This window comes from Metopolophium dirhodum, chromosome 8 (assembly GCF_019925205.1).
Source record: "Metopolophium dirhodum isolate CAU chromosome 8, ASM1992520v1, whole genome shotgun sequence".
NCBI lineage: Eukaryota > Metazoa > Arthropoda > Insecta > Hemiptera > Aphididae > Metopolophium > Metopolophium dirhodum.
This window is the reverse complement of record NC_083567.1, coordinates 8,064,931-8,081,496: the sequence shown is the minus strand read 5'-3', so window position 1 is coordinate 8,081,496 and position 16,566 is coordinate 8,064,931. Positions and strand designations below refer to the sequence as shown.

Below are 16,566 nucleotides of genomic sequence, written 5' to 3'. Positions count from 1 at the left end.
ATACGCGCGTCTCCTTCGCCGAGCGTTACGTTGAAAGACCATATAGGCATTAATTTTTAATGTGCGAAAGAAGTCACTGGGTTTTTAAATGTGTCTAGGACCGTGGGAAGTTTGGTAAGTTTCAAAACGGACTCCCGTAGAAATTAGTTGGTGGCCCCTGCTATATAACGTGCTGTATTAGCTTAGCGTATACTGTTATATACAACTGAATGCAGAATAATAATTATGTATTAAGTAGTGTCATTTTTATTAATTAAATAATGCGCTATATTTATAAGAAGTAGCGATTCATGACTCTTCTAACGAGTTTGTGAAACAAATAATTATTGTTCGGGAAGAAGGAAAATTAAAAAAAAACCTCGTGCAATTGAAATACACAATAATTATTTAACTATACTAATTAATAATGATTATACTGACCTATATTATATATAATTTATGTAAATAAAATATCAAATATGCCGTTAGATCATCGTGATAATAATTTTATCATTTAAAAATTAAAATTTGAATTGTATAATAAACAATAAATAATACAAGTTTGATGTAAAATGTTATTACGTACTTATTTGTCATTACACTAGGTAGGTATAATAATTAACTATATAATTTTTCGAAATTTAATTGATATTGTTGTTTATACAATATATTATGTTCTCTAATGTTTCTATTCTTGGAATAATAGGTAGTAACAGTTAAATTAATATAAATTTATTTTTCCTTATAATTTCATGTTTATTATACTAAGTAAGTATAAGTAGTTCAATAATATTTCAAACATAATATTTGTGTAACCAACCTATTAATAACTTATATTTAATGCTATATAATATTTTTTATATTTATTATTATGAAACATTTTTTTTTAAATATGTTATAAGTATAGGTAAGAAAAATAGTTACTGACGGCTATCAAACTGCAAATTACACCAATAAATTATATACCTACAATATATCTGGTTTTTACATGTATAGGTAATATAACAATAACATTCATGCTAGTATCCTTCATGCTCAGATATTATATTTTATTATACATATTACCTATGTATAGGTACTTATAATTTATAATAAAAGTTAAGTGAAACTAAAACTTATCAAAAAAATTTCTATAGATAATTTATTGTAATAACAGCAAACATGTACTTGACATAATGATATTATTGTGTTTATTATTGTAATAAAAAATTGTCAGCCATGGCTCAGAAGCCGAGGTTTATCATAATAAAAAAAAAAATGAAAGAAAAAAGTCGTGTTGTAGACTCATAGATTACGTGTCTACATTTAGTGATGATGATTAGTGATAGGACGTTGATGACTTTTACATTTTTATTTTATATACAATGCTAATACCAAGCAACACATATTATGTTTCATGCTTCATTATTCAGAATAATATAATATACATTTACTTTTGTATTTTTTGGGAATTTTTAGCTATACATTAATTTTTTTGTTTTTAACGTCATTTCTTTATTTTTACATTTTTAATATAATAGATAATTTCTCTTAAATATTAGATTTTAAAGAAAATATTTTTATTTATTAAATATAATATGTGTATTATAATATTATTATTATTTATTATCTTATTGTGAAGGTTTTTGTTGTGATTAAATTTACAGCGTACAAGTACCTACACATAATACCTTTACAGAAATACGCTTATCGAATATTATAATTTACAAATCATAAGTCATTTTTTTCTTCAAATTAATAAATACAATTTTATTAATTTGAAAAATGTTGAGTAATTTTTTTTAATTTTTTTAATTTGAACATTTTATTTTGTCAGTTTATTACTATTTTAGGTCATCGACATCCTATCACTGATGATAATAATATATATTATTCTATGATATTATAGGTATATAGTACATCATATTATAAGCACACACTATACATATTACATAGTAAATTATGAAATAAATTATTATATTTTTATGTTTGGATAAAATATGAGTTTTTTATCATCAATTTTAGATTCTGTACGGAGCAAATGAGCAATGAATCTACTTGTTTTACAATGATGTATTATTTTTCTATTTTCTTTCTGTCTGAACCTGCAAACACTTTAATCTTGATAGGGGTAGTTTTGGAATTTGGATTTTGTTTAAATCTGGGTCAAAAGTAAGAAATTCCCAGTATTTTTCAAAATAATTTGAAAAAAGAATAAAACAAAAATAATTACGGATAATGCAACTTTAAAAATATTGAGACTAGTAATCTAAACTACCTATATTTATACCATGAATCAACGAACCTATTTACACAGTTTGATAGTAAGTCCAGTATCAACTGTTTATACATAAAAGTTTTAAGTATTAACCAGTTTTTGACAGAATCGATTAGCTTTTTGTTGTTGTAATCAATTCAAAAATTAATAACCATAGAGAATGACATTTTCACTGTATAATTATATTTAATTTTTTTTCCATTTTCATCTTTTTCTTATTTGGTACAAAAAATAAATCTAGATGTAGCGAAAAAATAGTATTAAAAAGACGAAATGCTCATTTTAACTCTGAGCAAAAGTAGTTATATTAATCTTAGAATTACAAAACTTGTAAAGGAAAAGTCAAGCTCAAAAATCGTGATCATTAATTATATTAAATTATTATTATTATTCTTACAAAGAAACAATTAAAAATAAGTTAATAAAGCAAAATTAATGAACATTATTGTTGGAAAGTTCCTTTTATTTAATTTATTCTAATATCTCAAATATGTTAAAAAAGTCTACCTTGAGCAATTTTTTTAAAACTAAAGGTTCATTACTAATATTACTATTATTACTGAGTTTTCAAGTGGTGCGTAGTGTCAAAAAGATTGGGAAACACTGCACTAGAACTAAATTCTATTTTTAATAGCTCACCTGAAACTTTTGCCAATTTATTATAATATATTGTCAACACAGCTATATAAATGTAGGGTACCTAACAATGTTTGAATTATGACACTTCCCACTGGGTTATTACTTATTATCCATAATAATATAGGTATATGCAATCCATACAGTTATTAGTTTATTACATTTAATAGAATGATAAGCAGCCAAACAGGTTATTACTATAATTTCTGTGTAAATAAAATATGTCATTTATGTCGTACCCGAAATCGTATATCACAGGTTACACAATTGTTTTATTTTTTCAATAATTCGCCGCAGTATAATAGACGGGTTGATATTTTTGTGCTTGACAGTCATAATTAGAGAAGTCATAATTACTATGATAACCTGTAATAATATTATAACACATTGTTTTTGAATTGTTTAGCCGGCGGTGTCCTCTTTTGCAGTAAATTCAGCCGCGCCCTGCTGTGAATTCTACTAGGAACACGAGCAAATGAATTCTAGTTTTCATTGATAATCAATTTAAGCTCGTTAAACCGGGTCAAAATATCAGCAAAGTACCTACGTTGTTGACAAAACTAAACAAAACCGTTCCCGGGAAGTTGTGCGCGTAATGTTATCTGAATTAACGCAACGTATGAACACACAGTGCTCGATAATTACACGAATAAAGTCAAATTATATTTAGAAAATTTATATTGAAATCAACAAAAAATTATTACGATATGCTGTAAATATTTTTTTAATTTTTGTATGGACCACGGTGCACCATTTCGGGAACCAAAAAAATTATAATATTATATTATAATAATACATTTCTATTACATTATTATATTAGGTAGTATACAGTTCCTCGGAAGTGTCTTTTAATTTTAAATAATTTTCTAGAACGATTATAATTAGATTTTGACGGAAACTCGAATGAAAAACAAAATAGAAAAAAATGAATGACCTGGCGTATTGAAAAATGTAGGTGTATCATATTAAGCGGTCGACGTCAATGTTTGAGGAGTAGGTTTTTATATTAACTATTTTAATCTAGTTGGGACGGGTAAGACCAAGTTTCTTTCTCAATCAGACAATCGCTGGCCGTCGTCAAGTGATGCAGGTCTATCTACAAACTGTTCTAAACACTTAACAGTTAATAGTTTATACATACGCGTCGCCCTTCAGTGCGAAAGCGGCAACTAAACGAATTACAACTCGATAATAGTAAGTAGCTTGCTAACTCATTACTTACTAATTATTTTCAAACTTATTTTCGCCTCTGAGATTTTTGTTTAAGAGCAATTATATTCCTGCAGTTAATTTATGAATATTAATGTTGTATTTTTTAATACGGATCGCTTGTTAACAAAATGTTTGAACATAGATATATTGACAAATAAAATGAAAACCGTCAATAGGTATAGCTAATAACAATAGTATTTTTGATCAAAAATATTCGTCGGTTAAACTATTTTAGTTTATTTGAAGGCCTATTTGTGCCTATTGAATGTATACCTATTTAATTAAAATTACAAATATATCTTTATCTATTAACGAGTTATATTAAGCTTTATGAAATTAATGTTTAATTTATCAAATCGTAAATTTATTTTGGTAAAAGTGTGTGCATAAGTGTAATGTTATTATTGTTCAGTTTGTTTACCTGATATAAATGTTGGAACTATACAAATTACATTTATCTTTTAGATTCTAATTTTTATTGCAAGATAACATAAACAACAATTGATTTGACTGTTCGCTAGGTACGTATAACAGTATGTCAGTATATAATAATTCTTTCAAAAGAAAGCATTCTTTAAATTTTAGTAAGTTATTATATTCTCTTATCAATACGTGTGTATCAACAGGTACCTAACTATCAATAATCAAGGGGCATATTATTATTATATTATTTATACAACTACATAAAATAGGAAGATGAAATGAAATTGAACCTAAATCAATTGGTCAAAACGTAATTTTTGAAATATAAAAATTGTAAGACAAACAAATAATAATATGTCTAATATATATATATTGGCGGCCAAACGGTTGATCGAGATCTACGGGTCGATCTCGGAGGATTTCAAAGTCGATCCCCCTTTGTTAGAACTTATTATTATATAATATTTAGTAGACACATACAGTTACATACATATTCCGGATCAACCTATCTGTGTGAAATGACATTTTCTCACACGAAAGTTATAAAAGGTGAATACCGAGCTATACGTTCTCTGATGATCATATTTTACAGCGGTGTCTTCATTTAGCAGCTACCAACTATTTCCCAGATCATGTAATCAAATAGCCAACAATATGCAATGACACGCTTCTACGCCAACAGTATAATGTTAATTTATTTTGACATTATTTAGAAATCTAATGTGAAACAATCACAATTTTAGATAACTTTACACTAATTGTATTATTTATATTTATATAATTATATAAGTATGTTTATTATTAATATTAGTGATAAACTGATAAAGATTTAAAAATAAAATACAAATCGTTTGCGTTAGTCGATCTTCAAAGGAAAAATGTATTCTCAGTCGATATTAATCAAACAAAATTTGGCCACCCCTGAATCATATAATATTTATTTTAGTTGTGTTTTGTATAGCGAATAATTCAGTTTCCTTTGCTTTTATTTTGTAAACACACCTGAAGTGCCTAAGGCGGCTCAATGATTTGTAGCTGGCAGTTTAGCACCTGCTCTATAGATACTCCCCAATTTTTGATATTGTTGCATTTAAATAAGAATGCCTTCAGAATGTGGTTAGTTGGGGTCGTGAGAGCAATAGAACCGTTTAATCCTTCGTTTATATATAATATAATTTATTATTCTTTGTAAATGTATGCATGTGTGTTGTGTGTATCTATATAATATAATGTATGAGTTAAATATATTTTTATACATTTCAATACCGTTACTTGAACACCGTTGATACCTACATAATTTTGAAATAGGTAATTATAAAATAAAATAAAATAAGTTATTTTAAACATTTCTTAATTATAATTATTTGATTAAAATGTTTGGTGTAAACACCGATATACACAATAAATAATAATTAACAAAAAAAAGGTGGGCAAGTGGATGTCGCTCTGCTGTACTGTAGGTTACAAGTGGGTCACTGTATAATGGATGGTATTAAATTTGAATTCAATGATATATCATTGTATAAGAAAAACGATTCTGAGTGGAGACGATATGTCAGTCTAGGTATAAGACATATTATACACTTATCTATGGTATTAAAAAAAAAATTGACCTATAATAAATTCCAAATTAATCATATCACAATATCCATTAGGTACATATAACGCGTTATACATCAACAACAAACCGTGATACTATCATCATAATATATCGATGAAAATATTACAAATTAGAAGTTTCAAGTGCCCACGAATAATATTATACAATCACAACAAAATAACTAAAATAGTTATTCTAGGTTTTTATGTAATTTCGTCCAAATTTGAACTTAAAATGACTATACAAATAAACTGTGCTTGTGTATTTTTTAGATTTTTTGGTAACCGAATTATCTATTTACATGGAATCTTGTTTTAAATTTTCAATCCTTAGCTATAAAAACTGAACATTTTATAATTTATTAATTACAATGGTTGATAATTTTCGAGATTTTGATAAATTCTGTCCAAATTTGATCTTTAAATGCTTATAAAAAAAAACTGTGCCTATGTATTTTCAATATTTTTCAACTGCTATTGTAAAAATATATCAGGAGTCTTGTATTAAATTTTTACACTTTTTGGCCCAACAGATAAAACTTTATTGATATTTATAGAAAAAAAAACTAAAAAAATTGAAAACTGAAAATGCCCGTAAACAGCTCAAAAAGTGTCAAAATATTTTCAAAATTGTATGGTGTATAGGAAATGCTAATATAAACATTCAGTGAAATTTTCATGTATCTACAGTTATTCGTTTTTGAATTACAAGAAAATAAGGAAATCGGTACATGAGAAATCGAGTGAATATCTAATGTTGTAAAAATATGAATTTAAAACGCTCATAAAAATTTAATTTGACTTTCTTGTAGAAATTTTTTTTTTGATAAAGTTAGACAAACTTATGAGGAATCTTGTATTAGATTTTAAAATCTTAGATTTAAAAAGAAAATTTTTTATGAATTTCTAACTCAAAATAATTTGCAAATTTTCGTGATTTTTCCGTATTTTTTCAAGATTTGAACTTTAAACGTGTATAAAAAAAAACTGTGACTAAGGATTTTTAATTTTTTTCATCTGCCTTTGAAACAATAACCTAGGAGCCTTCTATTAAATTTTCAAGCTTTTTTACCCAACAAATAAAATTTTATTGATATTTATAGAAAAAAAATTTAAAAAAACTGAAAACTGACAATGTCCGTAAATAGTTCAAAAAAAGTCAAATTATTTTCAAAATTGTATTGTGTATAGAAAATGCAAATATAAACAACCAGTGAAAATTTCATGCATCTACGGTCATTTGTTTTAGAGTTACACCAATAACCAAAATCGATTTTGTTAAAAATCGATTTTGCGTAAAAATTCCCGTTTTTCCTTAATTTTTCTTTTGTTTTTCACATCGCTTTTGAAAACTACTGGGAAATTAAAATTTTGACCTCCCCAATGCACCAACGATATTCACTTTCCCATCGAACAAGATACTGAAGTCGAAAATCGAAGCATTATTTCGACTACTTATCGTGTACACAGACACAAAAATAAAAAAAAAAATAAAAAAAAAAATAAAAAAAAAAACACACATCATTGTAAAATCAATACATTCATCGTTTCACTCAGAATCTAAAAAAAATTGGCAGTAGGTAGTAAACTTTTTTTTGTTTGCTTTTTTACAGTCGAGTGTTACTGTTGGCTAACTACTCCCCTCATGTTTTTTTCAAAGTCAATTGTAATTCAGCTCATATGCTTATTGTAACTATTATTTACAGATTGTATATTATATCCAAATAAATATTTAAAAAAAAAAAAACTTTTTTTCTACTTAATTTCCATTAATTCATAAACTACTATTTATGAAAAATATAAAATAAATATGTATGTAAACACAATTATACTATCTGTGTGATAAAAATCATGTTTAAATTAATTTTTGTCACCTCTATTTTTTCAATTTAATGATGAATTTATTCAAATTCTGGTTTTTGGAATTCTTAAGTATACTCGAGGACCATATTATTTTTAATCATTTAGATTTTTTATTCCACTTAAGGAATAAATGAATAAGAAAATAAGAATAAGGAAATTCTGTGGTGAAACAAAATTATTTTATACCGTAAATTGTTAAACATTTTTTTTTGTAAATGTTGAAGTATCCTAATCATAATATTCGAACAAGTAGTTAGTATAGTTAGTAGTTTCTGAGTTATTAAAATAAACCCACACATACTAATGATGATAGTTATTAAAATGGTTGTACAAAATAAATTAGAAAACTGTTGTACCTAATATTGGATCTAGCATTTGTTATATGATTTTTACAAATTATAAAATGTAGATGGATTAATATTAATCACTAATGTAGTAATATGTGTAAATCGTTATAACCTCCATATCTTTGAAACCCATTATCATGTACATTGCATGTAGGTATTACTATTATTTAAAAAATTCAAGAACTACTCGTTTGAATTTCGATTTAGATACATCAAAATTATTAAAAAAAAGTCATCTGAATAATAATTACAGAAGAGTAGGTTGATTCTTATATTAAAAAAAGAAGTTTGTATCACCACAGGATCTCTTAAAGTGCTATCCTCAATCTAAGTATCTGAAAATATGGTCCTTAACTTTTAAGTATACTTACAAATTCCAAAACTCATAATTTGAATACATTTATTATTTAAGGAAAATGAGGGTGGGCACGTTAGATGAATCACCTTATATACTCAAACAAAGCTATTTATTGAAGGATTATTTAATGTTTAGGTTAAAAATGTGGGTGGCTTCTATTATTAGCATTCTATTTTTGAGTGCAGTAATTTGTGATCCAGTAGTAAGGATTACAAAAGGTGCAATTCAAGGAGTAACTTCAAAATCGAGAGATGGCCGAGATTTTTATTCTTTTACCGCCATACCATATGCAAAGCCACCAGTCGATGAACTTAGATTTGAGGTAAATTTCGTTTAAATATATATAATAACTAATAAGATACAATGAAACCTTTATAATAATATTTTACGATTGATTGTAGCCTCCAGTGACGGCAGATTCGTGGGGGGGTATTTTAGATGCCACCAAAGAATCAAATATGTGTACGCAAAATAACCATTTTTTCCCGGCAATCAGACACTTAATACTTGGCCAAGAAGACTGTTTATATTTGAATGTCTACACACCAAATTTAAATGGAAAACTTCCAGTAATGTTTTGGATACACGGTGGAGGATTTCTTGCTGGTCATAGCGGGTCAAACATATTTGGACCTGAATATTTTATGGACAATGATGTTGTTTTGGTTTCTATAAACTATAGGCTTGGATTATTTGGTAAGATTTGTTTAACCCAACTGATATTAATATTTGATTAATAATTTGTTATTATTCAGGATTTATGAGCACCGAAGACGACGTGATACCAGGTAACAATGGACTCAAAGATCAAGTCATGGCTTTACGTTGGGTCCAAGAAAATATTGCTAACTTTGGCGGTGATCCCGGGCAGGTGACACTATTCGGCGAAAGCGCGGGAGGTGCCAGTGTAGGATACCATTTATTATCTCCGTTAAGTAAAGGCCTGTTTCATAAAGCCATACTCCAGAGTGGCACACCTTTGTGTCGTTGGGCTGTTTCCCCACCTGGGTTAATCCGCAAACGCACCGAAGCAGTTGCTACTATCGCTGGATGTAATTCCGATACTTCTGAAGAAATATTGAAATGTTTAAAAAAAGTTCCAGCTAATTATGTGGTTGATCTTCATAATAAATTTTTCGTAAGTATTACTTTTCTACGGGTGTCTTTATCTTTTCTGTATCGCCAGTTAATTAGAACGCGTTATAATTTTATTATTGTCTTACCAGCAGGCTGCAAGTACCTAGGTACCAAATAAGGTACAACAAAAAAAGATTTCAACTAAAAAAAAAAAAAATCAAAATCATAACGTATTAACACGCAATAACACTTTATTTTTTGTTTTCTATGTAAATTATACTAAAAGTAATTAAAGTGTTTCATGTTTCAGGAGTGGATCAATCATCCATGCATAATATTCCCGCCTGTGGTTGAATCATGCGATTCAAACCAGGAATCGTTCCTATGTAATCATCCAATTACTGACTTTAAACAAGAATCTGATGTACCTGTAGTTATTGGTTTGAACTCGGGCGAAGGTGGTGTGTTTGTAGCATGTAAGTAGAGTTACCAATTGGATTATTTAATATCAAACAGTTAACTTTAACTGTATTACCTACTATGTCAATTAATGAAGATATTTTTTAAAATAAACAATAAGCCAACAAATAAAGAACCATTTAGGGTACCATACATTTTTTTTTTCATCACGAATATTAAATTATTTTTTATTATATTATATAGTTCATAGGCAACGCTTTGGCGTTGGCACATTTAGGTCCCCACACACTACAGCGGTAGCGGTGGGCGGTGGCGGTGGTGGTGGCGGTAGCGGTTACGGAAATTGAGCCCGGACACGATTTTACCGCCGCCGTGGCCGTACCGCTGCAGTGTGGTGCGACCTTAACTATTTCCAAATTTAAGTTCAGAAACCGGTTATTTTTGTTGATGGATGAAACACGATATTTACGAGGCCTTGACTACACTTGGAAGATTTTTGAACGTAAGACATTCAACGTTACTCACTCATTATAATGGTATATTTCATAAAATATTCTGTTCGCATAATTTGAAGTCATTTTTAAAACATAATATTTGAAAAAAATAATTTTTACTTCATTTTATCGTTATTGTTTTTTAAGTTTCGCAATTTTTTGAATGACAAAATAGTAAATACATGTTTAATTTTATATTCTTATACCTATATAGTATATACTATTAGTTATAAGTTTATCTACGCTTTAAAAAACTTTAAAAAATCGGTAAAAAAACAGTTTAAAATGCACTAGGTACCAGATTTTATAAATGCATTTAAATATCAAAAAAGTGGGTAAGTGGATGTCGCTCTGCTGTACAGTAGGTTACTAGTGGGACAATGTATAATGGATTGTATTAAATTTGAATTCAATGATATAATATCGTTGTATAAGAAAAACGATTCTGAGCGGAGACGGTTTATCATTCTGGATTTTTACAATTTTTATTATTTATTATAGCCTTTAAGTAGAATTAATATTATAATATTATAATTTTTTATTTGTTGCTACGGTGATAAATACCATTTTAAGCGGTTTTTCGTAATTTGTCAGTAATTTTTCCCGTGGCATTAAATAACTATTGAGAAAATTGAACAATTACCTCTCTAAAGTACCATCTTGATCCAATTTGCTAAAAGACAAGATAATATATTATGTTGAAATCGAAGCGCTCCATCTGGTAGAAATTTTGTATACAGGATATAAAAAAAAAAAATAAACACCATTGTAAAACCACTAGCTTCCTCGCTCCACTCAGAATCTAAAATTCAGTATAAAATGCATTGTAAGTAAATAAACGTTTTATAATTTAAAAAATATAAAAATATCTCAATTGTAAAATATTTAAAATTAAAGATATATTATTGATTAAATACGACGTGTGTTCAGATTACGTAAAATGTTTGTAAGATGAAAATGTAAAAATAATTCATGAAATGTGTGTAAAAAGTTTTAATAGGCGGAAATTATTAATATCGAAAAGAGTATAAAAATTTAAAAAAAATACCTAAAATGGACAAAAATGTCAACAAATACAAAAAGTTTCAAAATTGAATTTATTAGTAACTTTATATTCTAGAAGCAAACTCCCACGCACTTAACTTTAAATACTATTATAACTACCTAATTAACTTATAGTTTTAAATTTAATTTTAAACAGACCTAAGTTATAAAAATAAAAGTTGTTTTAAAAATATATATTTTTTAATGATTAAATTATGTAAAAAAATTCAAAAACATTAATTATTGTTTTAACAATGGGTGTCTTATGTAAAAAAATCAGGCAACATAGTATATTTTTTAGGCCCCCCCCCACTCTACATTGTTTACTATATTACGTGTGCCTATAATATGTACGTAATATGTAAGCTATAATAGTAGGTGGAAAAAGGCTAAGGTATTTACTATTTAGATATTTAAATTTCGTACTACACACTTTATATAAAGATATGTGACGTACCTACAAAGCCGTGGGGGACTTATTGGAACCTTTTAAATTGTATTGTTTGGTAAAAAATATGTTCTCCGGTACTAATGTAAGTACCAACAATATTATTATATTTTACGTTTTGGAATCAATACCGACCGTTTTTAAGGAGTTCAATATAGGTAATTCCCTATGCGTTTGTGCGTATGGGTCGTGTGTAAACGTGTGTGAGGTAAGTTAGAGCATGTGGATTGAAGAGTATGTGCGTCGTTTGACTGTGTGTAAAGGAACAGCGCAGAGGAGAAATTGTAAAAACTTTAACCTGAGTTAAAGCCTTAAAGGAAGCATAAGTAGATACTTCTATACAAATGTTAATTATTATTGATATGCATCACTTCAAAGCGTATACTATACTTTTTAAATATATTAATTGTACAAACATATTATCTTTGGTTAGTTTGGTTGATTTGAAACTAGGTATAGAAAATATTTTGATTGTATTTATAAAATGTGATTTTACAAAACAAAATTGATATTATTATTAAGTATAAATCGAGTGGCCCATTTATAGACCGGGGCACCGGGCCTTCCAAAAGTTCCCGATTTCCCAATATGCCAATCTGACCCTGAATTTAGAATTCATATTTTCAGCTTTATTCAATGAAACTTCTCTTCAATATCCGGAACTGTCCACCGATATAAATCGTCTGTTGCCCATTTTATTAATGTACAAACATGTGTCATTGCCTAAACATTTTGACGAAATTAGTAATCGGATCATGGAAATGTATTTTCCATCGGGAAAGATAGAGAGCTACTCACATTTGGATACAGTCAAAGTACTATATTGTATATCACTTTATAAATAAATAGGTCTTACAAACATTGAAATATATTGTTTATTTTATCAATTATAGATGATCGGAGACGGAACTTTTATCAAGTGTTCTCTGGACATGAGCATTAAATTATCTTCACCCGTCCATTTTTATTTATTTGATTATAAAAATGAGTTTTCATTCAACCAATTGTATGGCGATTGTAAAAAGCCTCTTGGAGTAAGTCACGCTGATGAATTGATTAGCTTGTTTCAATTGAAGGAATTGAATCCCAAAGGATTAAACGACAAAGATACAAAAATGTCAAAGCTCATGGTTAATATTTGGGTCAAGTTTGCATCATCTAAGTGAGCATGATAATTAATAATTTAAGTTATATTAAAAACCGGTATACAAATAAAAATTAACTTAACATTATTTACTATTTAAGTTATTTATAATTCATCAACAATCTCAACTTTCGAATAAGATAAAATAAGCTGTACTCACTATCTATAGTTGTGTAGGTACTAAAATTAAAAAAACATACCATGACAAATTATTTGTTTTAGAATACCTACTGTTGATGGAACGGATAACGGACAAGCTTGGCCTGTATTTACTTCTATTGGAGAATCAACTTTATTGCACATAGATTCAGTCCAACCGAAACTTATAAAAAATCCATTCGAGGAGAAGTATAAATTTTGGAGTGAACTACCTTTATTATCTGGTTTAAATAAATTGATATCACCAAACAATTTTAATATAAAAAACGAACTGTAGTGTTGTTATAGTTTTTAATTATAGACTTATTTTTAAAATTTTAGACCAACCAAATATTAGGTGATATATTTATATCTACAATTATATTATATGATACCGCTTAAAATAACCATTTCTGTGTTTAATACTCGAAACGATGATACTAAATAATGTTACAATAATTTTCCATTATTTTATTCATATGGTTTATTTGTATAATGATTTTGAAATGTCTTAGATTTTACAGTTATTTATTTTAGCCTTTTTTAAAAAGGTACTTTAATTTTTTGTTTTATAAATTATTAACTTGTGTATTATTATAATAACGTTTTTTAATATTTCACTGCGAAGACTTAAATGTAATCTACTTTTTAGTTATTAATTAAGCGTAGGCAGAAAGAGAGAGGTTTCGAAATGATGTAGGTAATAAGATAAGTGTAACCAATATAAATATATAATATTACCTTGAATAAATGAGATATTGAGATTTGAGGTGCCAATAGCTTAGTTTTAAATTGTATTGTTTATTATATAATTGCTATGGATGTTTTTTTTAATCATCGGCGACATTGTTGAATTGGTCATGAATAAATATTTATTGTGTAAACTGACATTAGTAATAATTGGTGACAATACTGATAATGGGCTTAAAAGTGCGTTTTTTATGTCTCTTTAGTCATATTTTGAATTTAAAAGCTTAGAATTTTTGAATATATTTTTCAAATGCTGATAAATTTGTTTATAACCAATTATTAACCATATAAAAATTTGTAAAATACATATGCAGGATTTTTTTTTATAAGCGTTGGAAGTTCAAATTTTGATCAAATTCGTCAAAATTACCAACAATTTCCAAATAATTGTATAGTTATAAATGTATTAAATATTGAATTTTTATAGTTAAGTCTTGAACATTTAATGAAGGTTCTTCATAAGTAGGTAGTTCATACGAAAAACAAAAAATCTAACCTATCCTAACCACCAGTGGCGTGTATCATAAAAAAAATTGGTGTTGCTCAAATAAGTTTAGGAGACCTACCCCTCATAAAACTCTTATACATAAAATTACCTCTCCTATAAAATTACCTATTTTTTTCATCTATCAATACCCGCCCACCCATATTTAAGGTGTTGCCCGAGCAACACTTGGACCCTATGTTGCACGCCACTGCCCCTTGGGTTGAATAAATTAATGTAGGTACCAAAAAACATATAATGAATTTACTATATCTAATAACCTACTGCACATCGGTACCAGAATCGGTACTAGGACACTAGATAGTATAATAATCTAAGACCGTGGTATAGATATACCTACTTTCCACCGATTTTTTTATTTAAGTTTTTATTTTATTGAATTACAACAATTACCTACAGACTACGATACATAAAAATCGAATTTAGCTTGAGTAGTTTATGAGATATAAGTATTTAAAGTTTTGATGAGCGGACTAGCGGAGTATTAGTTGACTCACATTTTGCGCGGTAACTGCGTGCCACTCCACTCATTTCATCTAAACAGTAAATTTTAAATAGGTACTATAGTATATAACTCATAAATTACTCGTCCTAAATTCGATTTGTATCTAAAACTGTGTCAATCAAAAAAGTAAAAACTTAAAAATATATATATATATATTTTTTTTAACGATTAGAAACCATGTAAAAAAGCTGATAATGAGTGATCAATGATAAAATAATCACTCAGTATATCAAGATATTTGAAACATGATTCTTATTATAATGTATAGTTAACGTTATTCATTAGGCTTGAGAAGGCTTAAGAGGACGTTGCACCCACATGTGCAGTTGTCTCGGTCTTACGCGTGTCATTATCACGTACGAGTAATCGTTATACGGCGAGACGTACGACATAGCAAATTTTCGTTAGCTGGTTTCAATAGTGCTGTCATCTTTGATATTAGAGTGAATTTACCTATTATCAAACTTTCGGGGAACAACATTATCTGTGTTCTCTCGTTGGTTTTTTACGATATTTTTATTTTTAAGTGAGTTATCAGTATGTAAAATATTAATATTTGAAAATGTTCATAACTCACTTAAAAATTAAAATATCGTAAAAAACCAACGAGAGAATATAGAAAATGTTGTCACCTACGAACCTACCTAAAAGTTTGATAGTAGGTCAATTCCCTCTAATATCAAAACTGACAGCACTATTGAAACCAGCTAACGAAAATGTCCCATGTGGCCATGTCCTACGTGTGTATGACGGAGACAACACATGCAGGCTGATTCATTGGCTGAAATCGGGAGGGGGCTTAAGGGGGCTTAATCCTCCAAAAGTCCATCAAGCTCCCCTTTTTTAGTTTTGTAGTATCAAAGCCCTTCCGCTCACATTGATGTTAATAATGTTAGCCCCTTTGAAATTTGAATAGATTTCCGCCTATGATGCGGGTGCGACGTCCTCTTAACACAGTAGTCGCCGCTTATTGGACTCACTTTGGGACACAATTTGAGTCGATTAACCGAATGAGTCAATAAGGCGAATGACTCAAAAAAATTTTAAAAATAATTAAATTTAAAAACTTAAAAAATTAAAAATATGTATTGAGATTCAAGGTATGTATAAAAATAAAAATCTAGCTATACGCAATTAAAAATAAAATAAAATTAATAAAATACATTCATGATACATAATTAATAAAATAAATTGATTTTTTTATAAAAATAGTTTTTGGTTTCCATAGAAAATTAGGATATATATATTATATTATAATAGTATAAAGTGTATTGTTTAAATTACAACAAATTAGTTATTACAATTTGAGTACATCTTATTGTATTAGTTAGTAGCTATTATCAATTAACATTGTTATTTCTTGTATA

The 16,566-nt window shown here is 27.8% G+C and overlaps 1 protein-coding gene across 2 annotated transcripts; it reads left to right on the top strand.

Annotated features, from left to right (window-relative positions):
• Positions 1-3,914: 3,914 nt before the first annotated feature.
• On the top strand, positions 3,915-14,218 carry LOC132950536 (esterase E4-like). 2 transcript variants are annotated; one of them, XM_061022038.1, is made up of 9 exons: positions 3,924-4,066; positions 4,550-4,605; positions 8,810-8,996; positions 9,076-9,370; positions 9,430-9,812; positions 10,062-10,227; positions 12,785-12,972; positions 13,051-13,319; positions 13,524-14,218. In XM_061022038.1, exons 3-9 carry the CDS (start codon positions 8,817-8,819, stop codon positions 13,735-13,737), a joined length of 1,695 nt encoding a protein of 564 aa, XP_060878021.1. In that variant the 5' UTR covers positions 3,924-4,066; positions 4,550-4,605; positions 8,810-8,816; the 3' UTR covers positions 13,738-14,218. The 2 variants fall into 2 exon arrangements, with proteins under 2 accessions (XP_060878020.1, XP_060878021.1); XM_061022037.1 differs by lacking the exon at positions 4,550-4,605 and having other exon boundaries at positions 3,915-4,066.
• Positions 14,219-16,566: the final 2,348 nt, after the last annotated feature.

Bases quoted from the DNA above. Each gene is read 5' to 3' on its own strand.
- LOC132950536 (XM_061022037.1), top strand. From the start codon at position 8,817: ATGTGGGTGGCTTCTATTATTAGCATTCTATTTTTGAGTGCAGTAATT. The intron at 8,997-9,075 runs GTAAATTTCGTT...GATTGATTGTAG, and splicing joins TCGATGAACTTAGATTTGAG to CCTCCAGTGACGGCAGATTC. The intron at 9,371-9,429 runs GTAAGATTTGTT...GTTATTATTCAG, and splicing joins CTATAGGCTTGGATTATTTG to GATTTATGAGCACCGAAGAC.